Source organism: Saimiri boliviensis, chromosome X (genome assembly GCF_048565385.1).
Source record: "Saimiri boliviensis isolate mSaiBol1 chromosome X, mSaiBol1.pri, whole genome shotgun sequence".
NCBI classification, from domain to species: domain Eukaryota; kingdom Metazoa; phylum Chordata; class Mammalia; order Primates; family Cebidae; genus Saimiri; species Saimiri boliviensis.
The window spans coordinates 66,285,235-66,305,031 of NC_133470.1; the positions used below are offsets into that span (position 1 = coordinate 66,285,235).

The following is a 19,797-nucleotide window of genomic DNA, read 5'->3' on the forward strand; positions in this document are numbered from 1 at the left end:
ACTTTACTAATTGACTAATTATATAGTAGTGTCTGTGTTAATTTCAGTAAAGCTGTTTTAACCATTTGGAAACTAGTTCATGTAATTTTTTGCCAAACGACTTAGGTACTTACTGTCCACTGACAGCTAAAGTATTTTCCAAAACCCTCAACTCTCTGTCTAGCAAACTATTGTAGGTGAATATTTGTCTCTGCCAACATATCCACACATAACTATAAAACCAGATTCTGCTTTGATGTTTGCAAGTACATTCTTTTTTCCCAAAACAGCCTGTTTGTACCACACTCATATATAAGATGGCTGTTTCCACTGCATCTTCCCAAAGTTCACTACTGCTTAATAAGGTCTATTTAAGGTCAAACAAATGCAATTGGATTTTGATTACACTGAAAATGAAGAATAGCAGCAATATAATATGAAAGCACTTTGTGTTGTCAACAGTGATTTACACAAATCACAGTGACAGATACTCAAAACTACTTTCCAGGGCACATTCATAATTTGATTGCCAACAATAAAAGAAAACACACTTGTTCTGTCTTTTTCAGTTCTGCCTCTCCTCTTTCAGTCAAAAGCCCTTTTAGTAGTAACCTTTATTCATTTTTTCTTCTTTTAAACATTTTACTAAGGGTAAATGTCTTTTAGGCCGAGACAGATTTTCTGTGAGGTTAATGAAGCTTAAGTTTCAGAGCTCGTCATTTGCATTAACCTTCTTCTAAGACTCTAGAAGCAGTATTAGCAATGTGTTCACATAGTCATGGTTTTGTACAATTTGAAAAAGTAAAAAAATTTAAGCACAACCCTTCAAGACTATTGTCCATTTCTTCTTCAACTCTTCTTCTGTTAGACCTCCCCTTTGAGTTGGTGTGATATTGGAGGGGCCATGAGTATTTTGGGGATGTGACTAAGGGGAGGTTGAGTTGGGGATATGTTTAGTTTGGGGTTAGTAGGCTATTTGGCTATAGGTGGTTCTTTATCACTTCTGTGTTTAGTGGAGATTTTGCTAAGAATTCTGATATAGGGATGGCTTCTTGGAAGACCCCTACCCCTCATGTTGCCAACGCACTCAGCATCATGACATGAAGGTGTGGGGCTCAGTGTAAAACTGGTAAATGAATGTTACCAGTTCAAAGAATATGTAATATTAGTCACTTCACAAGTAAAGTTGAAATGCCTTGAAATATTATAGTTCATATGTGAAAGAAATTCAATAGTTGACAGCAGCTCTAAACATTTGCCAATGCCTCGTTGTTATGTTGAAAGGAACCTTTCTAAACTATCATTAATTAAAAATTTTTTTATCTAAAGGAAAGACTGAATTATTTTTATTTTCTTTATATACAAGTGATTTTATAAAGTTGTCAAGTGAAGCACTAAAAAATATATAATCAGAAACAGGAAAAGAAAGTATCAGAGAGCTGTATCAGGCATTATTAATAGAAATGTTATTCTTACAGATTTTTATGATATTTGTTAGCTTTAAAAAGTTAGGACTTGTGATTTTTTTTAAATTATTTTTGAGATGGAGTCTTCTCTGTCACCCAGACTGGAGTGCAATGGCACGATCTCAGCTCACTACAACCTTCGCTTCCTGGATTCAAGCAATTCTCCTGTCTCAGCCTCCTGAGTAGCTGGGATTACAGGTTCCCGCCACCATGCCCGGCTAATTTTTGTATTTTTAGTAGAGATGGGGTTTCACCATGTTGACCAGGCTAGTCTCAAACTCCTGACCTCAGATGATCCGCCTGCCTCAGCCTCCCAAAATGCTAGGATTATAGATGTGAGCCACTGTGCCCAGCCATATAACTTAAGATTTTGTTATGCACTCAGAATATTTTCTTTTGTACAAAATTTTGTTGTTTATAGTTTTATATTCTTTTTTTTTATAGAAGGCCCTTCAAATTGTTTAATTTTGAGACACCACAAAGTGTGCAGTCTCTTTCTAGACATCATATAGAAAACTCTTTGCCCAAACATAATTTATAGTCAAAAGGTAGTTCAACATGATCATACATAAATATTGATTACTTTTTAAAGAATGTTAAAGCTTAAAATTTCTGCAAATAATTAATGGGAACTAGGCTTAATACCTGGATGACAGAATAATCTGGACAACAAACCCCTATGACTTAAGTTTACCTATATATCACAAACCTGCACATGAACCTCTGAAGTTAAAATAAAAGTTAAAAAAGGGTGCACACAAAAATAATATTTCTGGATTATAACTTCTACGAGTATCATTAAGACTCAGGTGCAGTTAATTTAGAAACCAGATTTGGGGAGAAGAGTGTTTCAACTAAGTCAAGGAGCTCTTGCTAGTATTTGGAATGAAGTTATATAATTGTGATGCTAAATTATATAAAGTTGCTTTATTGAAAAATGCAACAGCAGAACAGATTAGAGCTTTAATTAACATAATTCAAAGAGAGTGAATAGTCAGGAAATGTCTAATTTTGGAATAAATAGAATATGACTGTTTGCCTTTGCAGCTTTAGTATTTAAATACATTCTGGGAATTGTGTCCTAAGTTATACAATAAAATAAATGTAATTTTCTTGTTTGTCTTGCTAGTGGTAAGACTGTAGACTTTAAAGGGATTAACCTGAAGTTTAATTTAATTACCCTTGTGGTCTGTTCAAGGGAAAAGTAAAATAGGCAGATAATGTGAAGATCTTTCCCCGGGGTTGTTTGGCCTTTTTGAAAGTGGAAATGTAAAAACAAATTTAATTAGATATAAGTACTGAATGATTCCAAAGTTTAATGCCTTATTAACAAATTAGTTTGTCCCTGAAACTTACAATGCTAACTTTTTGAGTGCTTTTCCCCTTTAATTAGGTAAAGGCTATAGTCCATTCTTTTTTTGTTTGTTTGTTTTGTTTTGTTTTTGAGACAGAGTCTCACTTTGTCACCCAGGCAACCTCTGCCTCCTGGGTTTGAGCAATTCTTCTGCCTCAGCCTCCCAAGTAGCTGGGACTACAGGTAGGTGCTACCACGTCTGGCTAATTTTTGTATTTTTAGAAGAGACAGTATTTCACCATGTTGGCCAGGATGGTCTCCATCTCTTAACCTCGTGATCTGCCCACCTCGGCCTCCTAAAGTACTGGGATTACAGGTGTGAGCCACCTCACTTCGCCTCTTAATATAGACCACATCAATAGGAAAATGACCACATCAATAGGAAAATGACCACATGAATGCTAGCAGTTACTAAACTCCTCCTTTGGATCAATAAATACGTTCCTCACTCCCCTTAAAATTAATTGGTGTTTTTATTATTGAAAAAGTAACATATATGCAGAGTAAAATTCCTTTCCCAAGGGAAACCAGTTGTCCTATATATATGTATTCTTCCAGAAAGACTATTAATATAAAACTTTTTTTTTTGTTTGAGGGGGAGACAGAGTCTCACTCTTGTTGTCCAGGCTGGAGTGCGTGGTGTGATCTCAGCTCACTGCAACCTTCATTTCCCCGGTTCAAGCAATTCTCCTGCCTCAGCCTCCTGAGTAGCTGGGATTACAGGCACCCACCACCATACCTTGCTAAGTTTTGTACTTTTAATAGAGACAGGTTTTGCCATGTTGGCCAGGCTGATCTCCAACACCTGACCTCAGGTGATTTGCCTGCCTCAGCCTCCCAAAGTGCTAGGATTACAGGCGTGAGCCACCGCGCCCAGCCAAAACTGTTTACATGTACATACGTATATCTACTTGATGTGCATGTATCCCCTTTTTCTGAAAAATGGAAGCATACTATCTACATCATTCTGCACCTTGCTTTTTTTAAAATTAGCAAATATGCCTTAGATATTCTTCCATATCAATATATAGAGACCCATCTAATATTTTCTTTCTATATGGGACTTTTTGGCTTCTTAACTTTTTCTATGGCAAATGACAGTGCACTGAACATTTTGTTTATCAAACTGGTACTCTGTCACCAATACTATATTAGAGTAGCATAGGCATTTTTATTATTATAAGTTAGTAGGTAATAATCATTTATCCATGAAGATGTAGAATCAGCTTCAAAGAGGCTTAAGTTTCTGATTTAGTTGAACTCTATTCTGAGGATCAAAGGAAGGTCAAATCCAAGATAAAAAATTTAGCAGTGAAGGAATAGTGTGAAGAGGAACTTTTACTATTTCTTTTGTGTATTTTTGCATTTAAATTTTTATAATGAACAATCATGCATTTGTTGTATAATTTTTGAAGCAAAGTGAAAATACATTAAAAATGGCCAGGCATAGTGGTTCATGCTGTAATCCCAGTACTTTGGGAAGACGAGGTGGGAGGATTGTTTGAGACCAGGAGTCGAAGAACAGCTTGGGCAACATAGCAAGTCTCTGTCTTTTAGAGAGAGAGAGAGAGAGAGAGAGAGGGAGAAGAGAGAGAGAATGAATATATTAGAAATGAAAATTATGACAGAGTACTCAGTTTAAAGATAGTTTAGTTCATGAAAAGCAATGCTACAACTTAAGACTAACAGAATCTCTGCATTTTTTTCATCTTAAAATATTTGATTTTTGAATTTTTAGATTTATTTTACACTATTATTTAGTTTCTAAGAATTGTCTTTTTCTAGTTTGTAACCTCATTTAATAGTTTTAAAGTGGTAACTTTTATTTAGCTTAGTCAAATAGGATAAATGTTCATGGAGCTTGATGGCTTCCTCTTGTGATATTTTAATTTTCAGTATTCTGTATTAAAGCAACAAATAGTGTTACCCTATTAATGTAAACACATTATTTTTTTCAACAAACGGTAATGGAATTTGTATTGAGACTATATGTATTACAAATGAGAATCCTTTTGTGTATTATAAATAGTTTTTAGTTGATTCAAAAATATATTATGGGTGGTGAATCAAACATATTAGAAATTCAGGATAATTGATTAATCATGTCACTTTTCTGACTTCAGTCTCCATATCTGTAAAATAACAGAATCCTTTCAAGCTGTGAAAAATTTATCACCTTTATGTTGAGTTGCTATATGAAAATGTAAGAAAGTAAGCTTTAAACTATCTGAAGACTCCCACACTGAGCAGCATGCGTACCTGAATTTATTATGATCATATATAAATTGATTCCTGGGGGATAAAAAGGAATTTCAATGTGCTAAAACTTTAGCTAAGTTATTTTCCCAGAGTGACTTTTAAAAATGTGGCAATATTAGAATGTCCTCATTGTCAGTTCTGCTAAAAACTCAAATATGTTTTAAAATCATTTCAAATTTAAAGTAGCATGGGAGAATATGTAAAATATGAGAGAAAAAAGACAATTAAAATTTCATTCAAACACTAGAAATATTATATACTTTCAGATTATTTATAAGCCACACATTGCTCAAATCATAGACATAGAATTTTAGTTTTCCAAGGAAACTGTAGATCATCCAGCCTAATCATTTATAGATGGAAAGAGTGTAGACTTTGGAGTTACATACACCTGCATTTGAATCCTAGCTCTTTCATTTTCTTGTTGAGTTTCTTGGGCAATTTATTCAATTTCCTGGCCTTCATATAGGAACCTGGGTCACATTTGTCTTAATCTGTTCAGGAAGCTATAAGAAAATACCATAAAGTGGGTGGCTTATAAACAGCAGAAATGTATTTTTTGCAATTCTGGAAGTTGGGAATTGCTTGACCAAAATCAAGGTGCTGGCAAATTTGGTGTCTGGTGAAGATTGACTTTGTGGTTCATAGATGGTGCCTTCTCCTTGTGTCCTCACATGGTGGAAGGGACAGGGCAGCTCTCTGGGACCTCTTTTATAAGGGTACAAATCCCACTCTTGAGGGCTCTATCTTCATTACCTAATCACCTCTCAAAGGCCCTTGGTCAATATTATCACCTTGGGAATTAGGACTTCAACATATGAATTTTTGAGGGACACTTTCAGATTATAGCGCCTTTCCTTATCAAATAAGAAAGAATATAAAAGAAAAAAAATGTGCTGATGACAACCTAAGAAGTGGTAGTAACATAGTTTTTTGAGCTTTTATAGACAGAACTAAAAAGATTATTTTATGTAGTCTCTCAGGAAACAAGCCCTCAGAGGTATGGTGATTTGTTTAAGGTTCTAGCTTTCATATTACCTAAGAATAGAAGATACAGTTTTTGTGGGTTTATGCAAATTATACAGAAAGCATATGCAAACTTACGCATATACTGCGCCTGAATTTCATGTTTGACATTTCAAGAGACACAGAACACTGCAAAGATTAAAATAATGGATCTTTACAATCCCTGTGACAGTCAGCACTCTCTACACCACCATTAATACTATGAAGGCCACAGAGTACATTTAGTTTATTTTCCTTTTTTCTCTCCCACTACTGCCTTCATCAAAATACAGTGAATAGTCCTCCACCTTGAGTCTTTCCTATGAGCTATATTCATAATTTGTAGGCTGTTATATTTATTTTCAGAGGAACTTTTTTTTTTCTTTTTGCACAGAGTCTGGCTGTCTTGCCTAGGCTGGAATGCAGTGGCATGACCTTAGCTCACTACAACCTCCGCCTCCCAGGTTCAAGCGATTCTTGTGCCTTACCCTCTTGAGTAGCTGGGATTATAGGCTCCCACCACCATGCCCGGATAATTTTTATATTTTTAGTAGAGACGGGGTTTCACCATGGTGGCCAGGCTGGTTTCAAACTCCTGGCCTCAAGTGATCCACCCACCTCGGCATGCCAAAGTACTGGGATTACAGGCATAAGCCACCGCACTGGCCCAAAGGAACTATTGATATAATGGAAAAATAGGTCTTCTGAAGATAAAAATAACAGCATTGACTCCTAATAAAACATTCTGAAAAAAATAAGCTGTTAAATATTGGAACAATGTGGGGAGTAGGAAGGTGGGGTAGGGCAGGGAAGGGAGGTTGTTTTTGGAGCAGGGGTCGGGGTTAGGAGACATACGAAAGGAGAGCAGCACAGACCCAGAATCAGACTGCTGCCAGCACTTTCTAGCTCTATGGCGTCTGCCTGGTTTTGTTCACCATTGTATCTCTAGCAGCTAGCATAGTGCCTGGGACATAATGGGCATTCAGTAAATGTTTGTTGAATAGATAAGTATCTTTTGTTTTTTTTTGAGACGAACTCTTGCTTTGCCACCCAGCCTGAAATACTGTGGCACAGTCTCTGCTCACTGCAACCTCCGACTCCCGGGTGCCAGTGATTCTCCTGCCTCAGCCTCCCGAGTAGCTGGGATTATAGGCATGTGCCACCACGCCCGGCTAATTTTTGTGTTTTTGATAGGGGGTTTCGCCATGTTGGCCAAGCTGGCCTCAAACTCTGACCTCAAGTAATCCACCCAGCTCAGCCTCCCAAAGTGCTGGGGTTACAGGCGTGAGCCACCGCACCCAGCTGATAAGTACCATTTTTACTTCCTGCCCAAAGATTTAGCACTCAGAGCTGTACTGTGATAATTACTGTGTGAATTTCCTCTTAAAAGAAAAAAAAGATGTTATTAAATTTTACTTTCTTTTGAGACCTTAGGTTTGAAAACTCTTTTTGCTGTCTAACATTCAGAGGAAAAATTGAGTTCTGTTACCTCAAAGAGGGATGTTTTTGTTTGTGCTAAGTGTGGTTGAACACCTTTTTTTTTTTTTTTTAAGACAAGGTTTCACCATGTTGGTCAGGCTGGTCTCAAACGTCTGACCTCAGGTGATCTACCTGCCTCGGCCTCCCAAAGTGCTGGGATTACAGGTGTGAGCCACTGCGCCCACCCTGGTTGGTCACCTTCTAAAACAGAAATAGAATTTACTATAGAAAGAAGTGTTTTCTCATCTGCAGCATGCAAATAACGTAGGGTACTTTGACTTCTCTTTTGTATAGTATTTCATGCATAGTTTTCTTAAGCCTTTTGTGAATAAAAGATAGGCTGAGGCAGTTAGAAAGTATAGCAAACCATCCAGTGACAAAGTGATTTTTTTTTTTTTTTTGAGACAGTGTCATATTCCGTCACCTAGACTGGAACGCAGTGGCACAATTTTGGCTCACTGCAGCCTCAACCTTCAGGCTCAGGCAATCCTCCCACCTCAGCCCCCTGAGTAGCTGGGACTACAGGAGTGTGCCACCATGCCCGGGTAATGGTTGTATTTTTTTGTAGAGACAGAATTTCACCATGTTACCCAGACTGGTCTGGAATTGCTGAGCCCAAGCGATCTGCCCAACCACCTCGGCCTCCTAAAGTGCTAGGGTAACAGGTGTGGGCCACCCAGCCTGACAAAGTGGTTTTTACTTTTAAAATGAGAACAATTTCTGACTGGTTCAATGTTGGTAAATTGATGTTTTTGGTGTGTGTGTGGGGGGTTGCAAGGAACCCCTGTAGGGGATTGTTTAAGGTGTACCAGATATAATGTATTTAATGGGCAAGAAGCCTTTACATTGGTACTTTATCAGAAAAAGTATAGTAGTACCTAGAGTAATACCACCCAAGAATGGTCTATGTTGATGGAAATACTGTGTATCTGCCCTGTCTTATATGTCTAACCACATTGGCCAGTGAACACTTGAAATATGGCTAGTGCAACTGAAAAGCTAAATTTTTAATCTTAATAGTTTTTTTAAATAATCGATCAGTAAAATTGACTTTTTTGGGTATATAGTTCTATGAACTTTTTTTTTAGTTTTGTGAATGTTAACACATGTGTAGATTTAACACCACCATAACCAGGACATGGCACAGTCATATTACCCCAAAAAACTCCCTCTTGCTACCATTTCCCCTACCTCTTACCCCTGGAAACCACTGCTCTGTTCTCCATCTTCCCCTTCAGTTGGAAAGTTTAAATTATTTAAAGAGTCATTTTCTTAATCATAAAATCACCTCAGGAGTGAAATTAAAGTTTAAAAGAGGCCCTCTTTAAAAACACAAGGACACAAAAGCCTTCATCTGGTGGTGGCTGCTGTTATATTGCATCTCTTTCAAAAGTATATGTCTCAACTATATGTGGTTTGACTATTTTGCGTTTTTTTCCCATGGAAAATGTTATAAGTATAATTCAAAACCAAATATAAATTATTTCCCCACTTCTGTTTTGGATCATTTATGCTATAGTGATCTCTTCCATCCCTAAGAACAAACTAGCCAACTAGAATTATCATGGGTATATTTAATATTTTCACCCAAAGACATGGTCATCAATTATCAACCTAAAGGAAGAAATAAAAATATGTTCATTAAAATAAGTGAAAGATATAACTAACTATTGTAGACAATTTGAAGAGAGATTTTCTACTCTGAATTACTTTTAATTATATTTTTAAGTTTTTATTTTGTGGAACAAAGCTTTTCACTGGAAATTAGTAACACCCATATTTAACTGGTTTTTGAATATTAATATCCTACTGCCATCTCAAAATCAATAGGCCCAGTGCTAAATTCATCATCTCCACTTTCCCTCCACTTTAACCTCTTAATTTCCTCCTCTTTTTCTGATATCAGTTAATGGCACCAACATCTATCTATCCACTGGCCCAAGCCAGATACCTTTAAGTTACCCTAGTCACCTCCTTTACTCTACACGTCTTGTTTGGAGGTCCTACCCTTCTAAATATATCTTGGAGCTGCCTCTTTTCTCTTTGCCCCCAATATTAATGCCTTAATTCAGACTCTCTATTGTATTACTGTTACAATTGCAGTAGCTTCCTAGCTGATAGCCCTTCCTCCTATATCACTTCCCTACTCCACTGTCATCTTCCCCACTGCCTCCAAAATGATCCTTCTCTAAAATGAAAATTTAATCTGCTGAACTTTTTCATGGCTTTCTATTACCTATAGGATAAATTATAAACCATTATTGGCGTATAGAACCCCATAATAGAACAGTTGCCTAATTCTCAAGCCTCTTACCTTTCTCTATTTTTTGCTTCCATTTGTCTGGAATTCCCTGCCTCATATATCCTTGCTGATTCCTGTTTGTCCTTTAACACTCAGGTACTATTTCTCCTAAGAAGACTTTTCTGACCCATATTCCCAAGGATGAATGGGTATCCCTTTTCTGTATTCTCTGTCCTATTGTTCCTGTGACATGTGCAGCTTTGTATCCTGAGAATTCCAGTTCCTGACACACATAATAAGTGCTCAATAAATATTAGTTGCTCTGTGGTTAATCTTATATAATTAACTACTGTTACAAAGAACTTTCCTATCTATTTACTCATATGACCCTTATTATAGCCCTGGAAGATAATAGGGCATATTTGCTCAGTTTTTAGATGGTAGAACTAATGAGCATAGTTGGCTAATAAGTGGAGTACTACTGTTGCAATTACAGTAGCCTCCTAGCTAATAGCCCTGCCTCCTATATCACTCCACTCTATTCCACTATCATCTTCCACACTGCCTCCAAAATGATCCTTCTCTAAAATACCAACCCAGTATTTGTGCATTGTGTGTGTGCGTGTGTGTGTGTATCTTCATCACGAATCTTTGTAAGATGTCAGCCAAAGAGATGCAGTCATGACAATAAGTTAAATTATATGCAGTAACTAAGCTTTAAAAATATAATAGTTGTTTTATTATCTAATTGGGCAAAACAATAAAGATGTTCATATTTTGAATAAAATTAATACTATGCTCTAGTGACTTAGGGGGATATAGGAGTATATCTATAAAATCCTATGAATACTGCCTTCACTCATAAACTGGCATGTTTATATCTTTTCTTGTGAACAAAGTTATCCTAATTGGACATTATTTTTATTTTTTTAAATTGATATATAATAGTTGTACATATTTTTAAGAAACTGAACATTTTAAAAGATTAAACTTCATATTACCTTTTATTTTTCTGTAGCTGATTCTGTTTCATATATAACATTTTCAATTGGTAGAGTGAGAATTGTTGGAGTAATTTATGAAAGGAGGTAGAAGGAACGAGTAGTTTGTACTTTGTTGTGAAATTCTAGGGTGTGTTTGTCATTATACATGTTTCAAATACCTGATAGGTACCACAGTCACATATGTCTACATATATAACTTTACCATTCTTGTAGGTACACAAGACATTTTATGTTTCTTTCTAACAAGAATAGTAAAGATGAAAACTATTAGGGAAACTCCATTAGATTGAGTTGTCTCACTCTTCTTGAATTCAGTGTGATGATTGATATTTTAAATCCTATGTCATAGAATTTAATTAAACTGACTTTTAGAATTTCTTTCCAAAAGGTATCACTGGAAGAAAAAAATGCAACCATTATTTATGACCCTAAACTACAGACTCCAAAGACCCTACAGGAAGCTATTGATGACATGGGCTTTGATGCTATTCTTCATAATCCTGACCCTCTCCCTGTTTTAACTGACACCTTGTTTCTGACTGTTACTGCTTCACTGATTTTGCCATGGGACCGTATCCAAAGCACATTACTCAATACCAAGGGTGTGACAGACATTAAAATTTACCCTCAGCAAAGAACTCTAGCAGTGACAATAATCCCTTCTGTAGTAAGTGCCAATCAGATAAGAGAGCTGGTTCCGGGTCTCAGTTTAGATACTGGAACACTGGAGAAAAAGTCAGGAGCTTGTGAAGATCATAGTATGGCTCAAGTTGGTGAAGTCATGCTGAAGATGAAAGTGGAAGGGATGACCTGCCATTCATGTACTAGCACCATTGAAGGAAAAATTGGGAAACTGCAAGGTGTTCAGCGAATTAAAGGTAATGTGTCTAGTGTTGTTTGATTGTTTTCTTAGGTGTCTGTTTTGATCTTTTAACTTTGCTTTCTTCTTAAGCATGAGTTTTGAATCCATGAGACTAGAGTGCTTGCTGTTTCATTGAGGTACAGCATATTCCCAGGATTAATGTCATTAAAGTTAATGATTATAATTAAAGGTTACCTGAACCTTGAACTGAAGAAAAGACAGTGGGGTTGACAATTCATGGCATTCAGGGTTCTTAACACAGCGTGATTAGGATACTCTTTACTTGTAATGTATTTCTACTAAGGCATGGAGAAACTTGGAGACCATAGCTGCAGTGGTCATATCTCCTACTTGTTTCTAGTCTATGCCAATAATATTTTCTGGAAAAAAAAAGTTAAAAAAAGATGATGATGAGAATGAGAGAGAAACAATTATTTGTGGTTATTGATTTAGAAAACAATGTTTTCTGAAGTAACCCTGGAATAACTGAATTAAATAATTGTTTCCTTTTATTAACTAGTCTCCCTGGACAATCAAGAAGCTACTATTGTTTATCAACCTCATCTTATCTCAGTAGAGGAAATGAAAAAGCAGATTGAAGCTATGGGCTTCCCAGCATTCGTCAAAAAGCAGCCCAAGTACCTCAAATTGGGAGCTATTGATGTAGAGCGTCTAAAAAACACACCAGTTAAATCTTCAGAAGGATCACAGCAAAGAAGTCCATCATATACAAATGATTCAACAGCCACTTTCATCATTGATGGCATGCATTGTAAATCATGTGTGTCAAATATTGAAAGTGCTTTATCTACACTCCAGTATGTAAGCAGCATAGTGGTTTCTTTAGAAAATAGGTCTGCCATTGTAAAGTATAATGCAAGCTCAATCACTCCAGAATGCCTGAGAAAAGCAATAGAGGACGTATCACCAGGGCAATATAGAGTTAGTATCTCAAGTGAATTTGAGAGTACCTCAAACTCTCCCTCCAGCTCATCTCTTCAGAAGATTCCTTCAAATATAGTTAGCCAGCCTCTGACACAAGAAACTGTGATAAACATTGATGGCATGACTTGTAATTCCTGTGTGCAGTCTGTTGAGGGTGTCATATCAAAAAAGCCAGGTGTAAAATCCATACGAGTCTCCCTTGCAAATAGCAGTGGGACTGTTGAGTATGATCCTCTGTTAACCTCTCCAGAAACCTTGAGAGAAGCAATAGAAGACATGGGATTTGGTGCTACCTTGTCAGGTAATTATAATTTTGTCTTTGATTCCCCTAATGTTCTTTTATTTCCATTTTGCTGCTTATTTTAGCATTTGTTGATGAGAAATGATTCATGGGCACTGTAATTCCACTTTTGCAAATAAGTCCTATGGAGGTAGCCAACAGTGTATGCAAAGCTTCATAAGGATGTTTGTATAATTGCTCATAATATTTAAAAACTAGAGACAATAAATAACTTATGGTACAACAATAAATAACTAATGATGAAGTGCTATGAAGCCACAAAACATTATGGTATTAAAGATAATTAATGCCATAGGAAAGTGTCTGAGATATTTTGTTAAATGAAAAAAAAAAACTGAAAAGTTATACATACACTGTGATGAAAATTTTATTAAAAATGTACCTGAATTAATACCATATATATATTGTTATGTGTATGAATGAGTAAGATTCCTGGTAGGACATGAACCATAATTTTAACAGTGATTATCTTTGGGTGGTAGGATAAATGTGATTTCTGTTTCTGTTGTGCTTCCCTGGTTTTATAAGTTGTTTTTACAACAAGAATGTATGTATGTAGTCATGTATTTATATAATGGCTGAAGCCAGTGCTCTTTTAAAAATAAAAGTAGTTGAAATAAATAATAGGATTAACTGTAGTTTTATATTTAGGCATTCAAATTAAACTGACTTCATAGCTGTCCCAAAGTTTTCATATTTCCTGACAACTCTTACTTTTGAACTGAAACAAAAAATATATATCCAATAGAATTTAATTATGTGAAATTTTTCTTTTGAACCAGAATTAAACCTGGCTTTGAATTAAACTGAAAAATGCCCAAATGAAATTTTTGCTTGAAATAACAATTGAAAAGTTATACAACCAATTTCCAGACAATATAATTAATCTTTGCTATCCTGACTAGAATGAAAGATATCAAATAGTAATATTCCTTTTTTAGGCTCACTAAAACTGAGTAAAACATTTTACTAAACATATCTCCAAATTGTTATGGTCGATTAATGTGAGAGAGGACTCAGAAACATACCATTATTAATTTTTAGTTCTTAATTTTAGTATTGATGACAAATGGTAGAAATGATAGAATTCTCACTTTTTAAAATTGACACATAGTTCACATAACATAAAATTTGCCCATTTAAGGTACACAATCCAGTGGTTGTTAGTATACTTACAGAGTTTTCCAGCCATCATCACTATATAATTTTAGAACATTTCATCACTCCCAAAAGAAATCACATATCCGTTGGCAGTCATTGCTCATTTCTCCTCCCCCTCCTCAAGCTCCTGATAACCACTGTTCTACTTTCTGTCTCTGAATTTCATTATTCTAGGTACCTCATTTAATTGAAAGCATATAATATTTGTCCTTTTGTGCCTGGATTCTTTTATTTCCCATAATGTTTTCAAGGTCCATCCATGTTGTAGTATATATTAGAACATCATTCCTTTTTATTGCTGAATATTATTCCATTCTATGGATATATCACATTTTTGTTTCTTAATTCACCAGTTGATGGGAACTTGGATTGTTTCCACTCTCTGCCTGTTATGTATAATACTGCTAGGAACATTTGTGTGCAAGTTTTTATATGAACATATGTTTTTATTTCTCCTGGGCATATAACTAGGAGTGGAATTGCTGCGTCATATGGCAATTAAACTTTTCGAGGGACTGCCATACTGTTTTTCAAAGTAGCTGTACCATTTTACATTCCCACCTCAAATTCTCACTTTAATGTAGAAAATCACAAAATCTTAATCTTTGGAGATTTTAGATTAGAATCTGGCCAGCTACGGTGGCTCATACCTATAATCCTAGCACTTTTGGAGGCTGAGCCCAAAAGTTCGAGACCAGCCTGGGTAAATGACTAAACCCTGTCCCTATAAAAAATACAAAAAAATCAGCTGGGCATGGTGACATACACCTGTAGTTCTAGTTACTCAGGAGGCAAAGCTGGGAGGATCACTTAAGCCTGGAAATCAAGGCTGCAGTGAGCTGTGAGCGTGCTGTTGTACTCCAGCCTAAAAAAATTAGAGTTTAGATTAGAATCTAATCTAAAAAATTAGATTCTTTTGCTCTAAAAAAGCGATACATCATTCTCTATTAGAAAGTTTTCATACAGAACACTAAAATGTTAAAGAGCCTCTAGTACCAAAAGTACTAGAGTGTACGAAATCCATAATTGCAAAAGGAAATAATTATGAAACCAGAAGAAAAATTTGAGTTGGAAATAAGTACAGTCATATCAAGGAGCCATAAATATGACTAAAATTAGTTTCAGCAAAATTTCGTCTTACCTATCTCCACTTAATTTTTTTTTTTTTTGGAGAGGGAGTTTTGCTCTGTCGCCCAGGCTAGAGTACAGTGGTGCGATCTCGGCTCACTGCAACCTCCACCTCTCAGGTCCAAGTGATTCTTCTGCCTCAGCCTCCTGAGTAGCTGGGATTACAGGCTCACGCCACCATGCTCTGCTAATTTTTTTTTTTTTTTTTTTTGTATTTTTAGTAGAGACGGGTTTCACCATGTTTGTCAGGCCGGTCTAGAGCTCCTGACCTCAGGTGATCCACCCACCTCCGCCTCACAGAGTACTGGGATTACAGGCATGAGCCGCCGCATCTGGCCCAGTTAATTTTTTTTTTTTTAATTTTCAAAATAACAGTGTTGAAATTATATTGATTTATATTTCACTAAATCGTAATGTTGGGTTATTTCTATTAAATAGAGTTTCTATTAAAATACTTTGACATGTATAATGGATTATATTGTAAATGATGAACACCACATAAATTAGGTTATATCAGTATCACTAAAACAAGTTACTTACATTATAATATTCCTATGCCTCTTACATATAGGAACTCGAATATCATCATCTTATATCACATGTGGTATAAAACCGAAATATTTTTCATGTTCAAATGTGGTATCTGTTATTACAGTAAGCAAGGGCATCATAAACTTTCCGATTGAACTCAAAAACCGAATTTTTTCTATTCATTTGAGTTTATATTTTTGCAAGTGTGGTTCACAAACAAGCAGTTCCTGGGACTTTGTTATAAATGAGACTCTGGCCCACTGCAGACCCAGTATATCAAATTCTACACTTTAATTTTAATGAGCTCTCCAGGTAATTCATTTGCATGTTAAAGTTTGAGAACACTGATCTGTATAATGTGATTCATTGACCTTTAAAATCTCTAAATTAAATCTGTATTAACTTTGTTTACACAAAGAAGTCCAGAAGTTTGATTGAAGGTAATATTAGTCATAATAACATTTTGATCAACAATGGACCACATAGACGATGGTGGTCCCGTAAGATTATAATGGAGCATATATAGAAACCTCATATAAGGCATTTGATATTGGCGTCGCAGATCAAATAGGAGAAATGTTTTATATTCATTAGCTAGGACATTCGGTGTTCCATCTGAAAAATATATATATAAATAAAAATATACATAGCACCTAGGTTTGAGTAAGTACACTCTATGATGGTCACACAGTGATGAAATTGTCTAAAGCATTTTTCAGAACATATTCCCATCATTTAAGTGAGTCATAACCGTATAATATTAAATAATATAATTTAAAATAGTGGGGTTTTTTTTTTAGCAGAAAAGGCATATAAATTTATTTGATCATAGTTTTACATGACATAAGAGCCTTCAGAATGAAGACCCAAAGATACAGGAGAAACCGCACGTTTCTGTGCTTAGATTTAACACAATATGGATAGCTAAAATAGCTAGCATTTTATTATTATTATTGGAGACAGAGTTGCACTTTGTTGCCCAGGCTGCAGTGCAGTGGTGTGATCTCGGCTCACTGCAAACTCCACCTCCCAAGTTCAAGTGATTCTCTGGCTGCCGTCTCCCAAGTTGCTGGGATAACAGGCAGGTGCCAGCATTCCTGGCTAATTTTTTATTTTAGTAGAGACAGGGTTTTGCCATGTTGGCCAGGCTGGTCTTGAACTCCTGATCTCAGGTGATCCACCTGCTTCGGCCTCCCAAAGTGCTGGGATTACAGGTGTGAGCCACTGTGCCCAGCCAAAATAGCTAGCATTTTGTAAGGATTTATGTAACAAATATGAGCAGGGCAAAAGCAACTTTTCAATTACCTTAGGTGATCAAACCAGAAAATGAAATTCAAGAGTACTTGGTCAGTCTCTGGCACCATGTATAGCATCTACCTAGTCCTTAGGAACTATGACTGCAGCACGTTCAGTAACTTTTTTTTGAGACCAGATCTTGCTCTGTTGCCCAGGCTGGAGTGCACTGACACAATTATGGCTCACTGCAGCCTTGACTTCTGTGGCTTAAGCGATCTTCCCACCTCAGCCTCTTGAGTAGCTGGGACTATAGGCATGTACCACCACACCAGGCTAATTTTTTTCTATTTTTTGTAGAGATGGAGTCTAACTATGTTGCCTAGGCTGGTCTCAAACTCCTGGGCTCAAGCAGTCCACCCATCTTGGCCTCCCAAGGTGCTGGGATTATTGGTGTGAGCCACCATGCCTGGCCTCAGTAACTTTTAACAATGTCTTTTACCTCAGTCTACTATTGTTAAGGGCCCCGGGAATCAATTATTCCACAAACGATTATCAGGAGCCAGTTATATGCCCTGCATCTGTTAGGACTTATAACAGATGTACTAATGGCCGTGATGGGTAGGTAAAAAACCTTGACATAGTGAATGTCACCATAAATAATTGATGAGTTTAACTACAGTGACCCATATTATTGGGACAAAAGGTTGATATGAAATGACAGCATTCTGAGATTCTGCTAGAGATCAGAGTTTGAGATGTCACTAGAATTGTAACTACCCATTTTCTAAGTTTAAGTGTCAGTGCTGATCCAGGTCTCACAGCCTCCTACCTCTGCGACCCATTCTCAGACAGAAAGATGGACACATTTTGCCTTTGTATCATGCTAGTCCTAGATGAGCTATAAATATTAAAAGAGATAGTAAAAGGCCAGGCGCAGTGGCTCATGCCTGTAATCCCAGCACTTTGGGAGGCCAAGGCAGGTGAATCACCTGAGGTCAGGAGTTCAAGACCATCCTGGCCAACATGGTGAAATCCTGTTTCTACTAAAAATACAAAAATTAGCCAAGTGTGGTGGCGGGCACCTGTAATGCCAGCTATCCAGGAGACTGAGGCAGGAGCAATGCTTGAACCTGAGAGGCATAGGTTGCAGTGAGCTGAGATCACGCCATTGCACTCCAGCCTGGGTGACAAGAGCAAGACTCCATCTCCCAAAAAAAAAAAAAAAAAAAAAAATGGTAGTAAGAAAAATTGGAGATGCCTTTTTATCCTATCTATATTTCCTTAAAGTAAAAAGATATAATATTTGAATTAATCACTAATCAATTAAAGCAAACTAAATACTTGATTAAATTTCTTCCTTTTTGTGACTTTTTATTTTTAACTAATTTCAAACTTACAAAAAACTGCAAGAAATAGAGAATTCCTGTTTACCAATTTCATGCAGATTCCACAGTTAATATTTTACATTGCTTATCGTTCTCAACAGATATACATTTATATATACACATACATACATTTTTTCTGAACTATTTGAGAGTAAGCTGCCGACATGATGTTTATAATTATTTTAAAGCCACTTTAGATTATTTATTTATTCTTCACATTACACCAGAGGCTGAAGCTCATATCAGTTTTGAGTATCAGATTGGAAGTCCTTTCTTGAAAAATTTGAGTCAGTTTGTAATTGTTGCCTCAAGTGCAGGAAAGTCAACTTTCTTTTGAATGTATTCAAAAGTGTAAGTAATGCTGTCACAGCCGGTAGAAAAATTCGTTAAAAGAAACCAGCCGTTTCATTCATTGTTACCTTGTAACACCCTTACTGTCTCTGTGGCGGAGGGAGAAACCTTTGCTTTTTTTTTTTTTTTTTTTTTTTTAATATATAATTTAGAAGAGAGAAACAGGTGAAGGAGAGAGAAAGAAACAGTTAACTCTTAACACTGAATGAGAGAATCCAGAAAGATGGAATCCAGGAGAGGAAAGCAGCTTCCACATTGAGTAGAAAGGAATAGAGAGAGATGAAGTTTAGGAGGGAAGACAGGCTTCCACGAAGGGAGTGTTCATGGAAGGGGACTCCAGAGGGAAAATCCAGGAGAGAGAAAGATGGCTTCCACGAAGGGAGTGTTCATGGAAGGGGATCCAAACATGGAGTCCCGCCTTTGCTCTTTTGCTTGCCACACTCACAGAGGTAAAGGACACAATTTTATGGATCTTTGTTAAGAGGTCATGCTAAGGTAGCTAAAAGGGACTACCTCTATGACTATAATACTGTACTTCCAGAGTGTGAAAATTGCAGCTGGTATTCCAGGTTACCTCTGGTACCTAAAATAATGAAAATGCTGTGGAAGAACAGGTAAAGTGATTGGCAGAATAAGCTTTTTTTCATTGTCCAAGTTCATAATTAAGCCTCAATAGTAATTATGAGAGAATGAAGGAACCTTCTGGTTAGATTAAAATAATGGTTTTATTCAAAACCAAAGCAATTTCTTTTTGGCTACTGAACCTCCTTTTTATTTTTCTTTGTTTTTTTTTTTTTTTTTTTTTTAAATGTAACAGCAGTACTATTTGGTAAATTTCACAGTCTATGTTCTAAATAATGTTCTCACAATTTGAATCAGTATCTTTCTAAAGTGACTCCATTAAGACCAGAGACAGGCTAATTAAGGAACACTTTACCATTCAAAGTGTCCTTTGCTGGGATCTTCCAAAATCCAAACCTCAATGTCATGTGGTATTTCGATGGGACAGACTTGTACGTCTACCCCCTGAATCTAAAAATAAAAGTTGAAATTATTTTTTTAAATTATCCTTTGCTGTACTCAGACCTAGGCTGGCAGCACTGCCATCA

At 36.3% G+C, this 19,797-nt stretch overlaps 1 protein-coding gene across 5 annotated transcripts in view; it reads left to right on the forward strand.

The window, feature by feature from the left end:
* Positions 1-19,797, forward strand: part of ATP7A (ATPase copper transporting alpha) — a 151,490-nt gene that overhangs the window by 74,720 nt on the left and 56,973 nt on the right. For 4 of the 5 annotated variants that reach the window (XM_074391668.1, XM_074391669.1, XM_010347351.2 and 1 more), the window contains 2 exons: positions 11,177-11,666; positions 12,171-12,896. In XM_074391668.1, coding sequence (XP_074247769.1) covers positions 11,177-11,666; positions 12,171-12,896 — 1,216 coding nt within the window. Of the gene's footprint in view, positions 1-11,160; positions 11,667-12,170; positions 12,897-19,797 lie in introns of all 5 variants that reach the window. The other variant, XM_074391671.1, reaches the window with a different exon arrangement.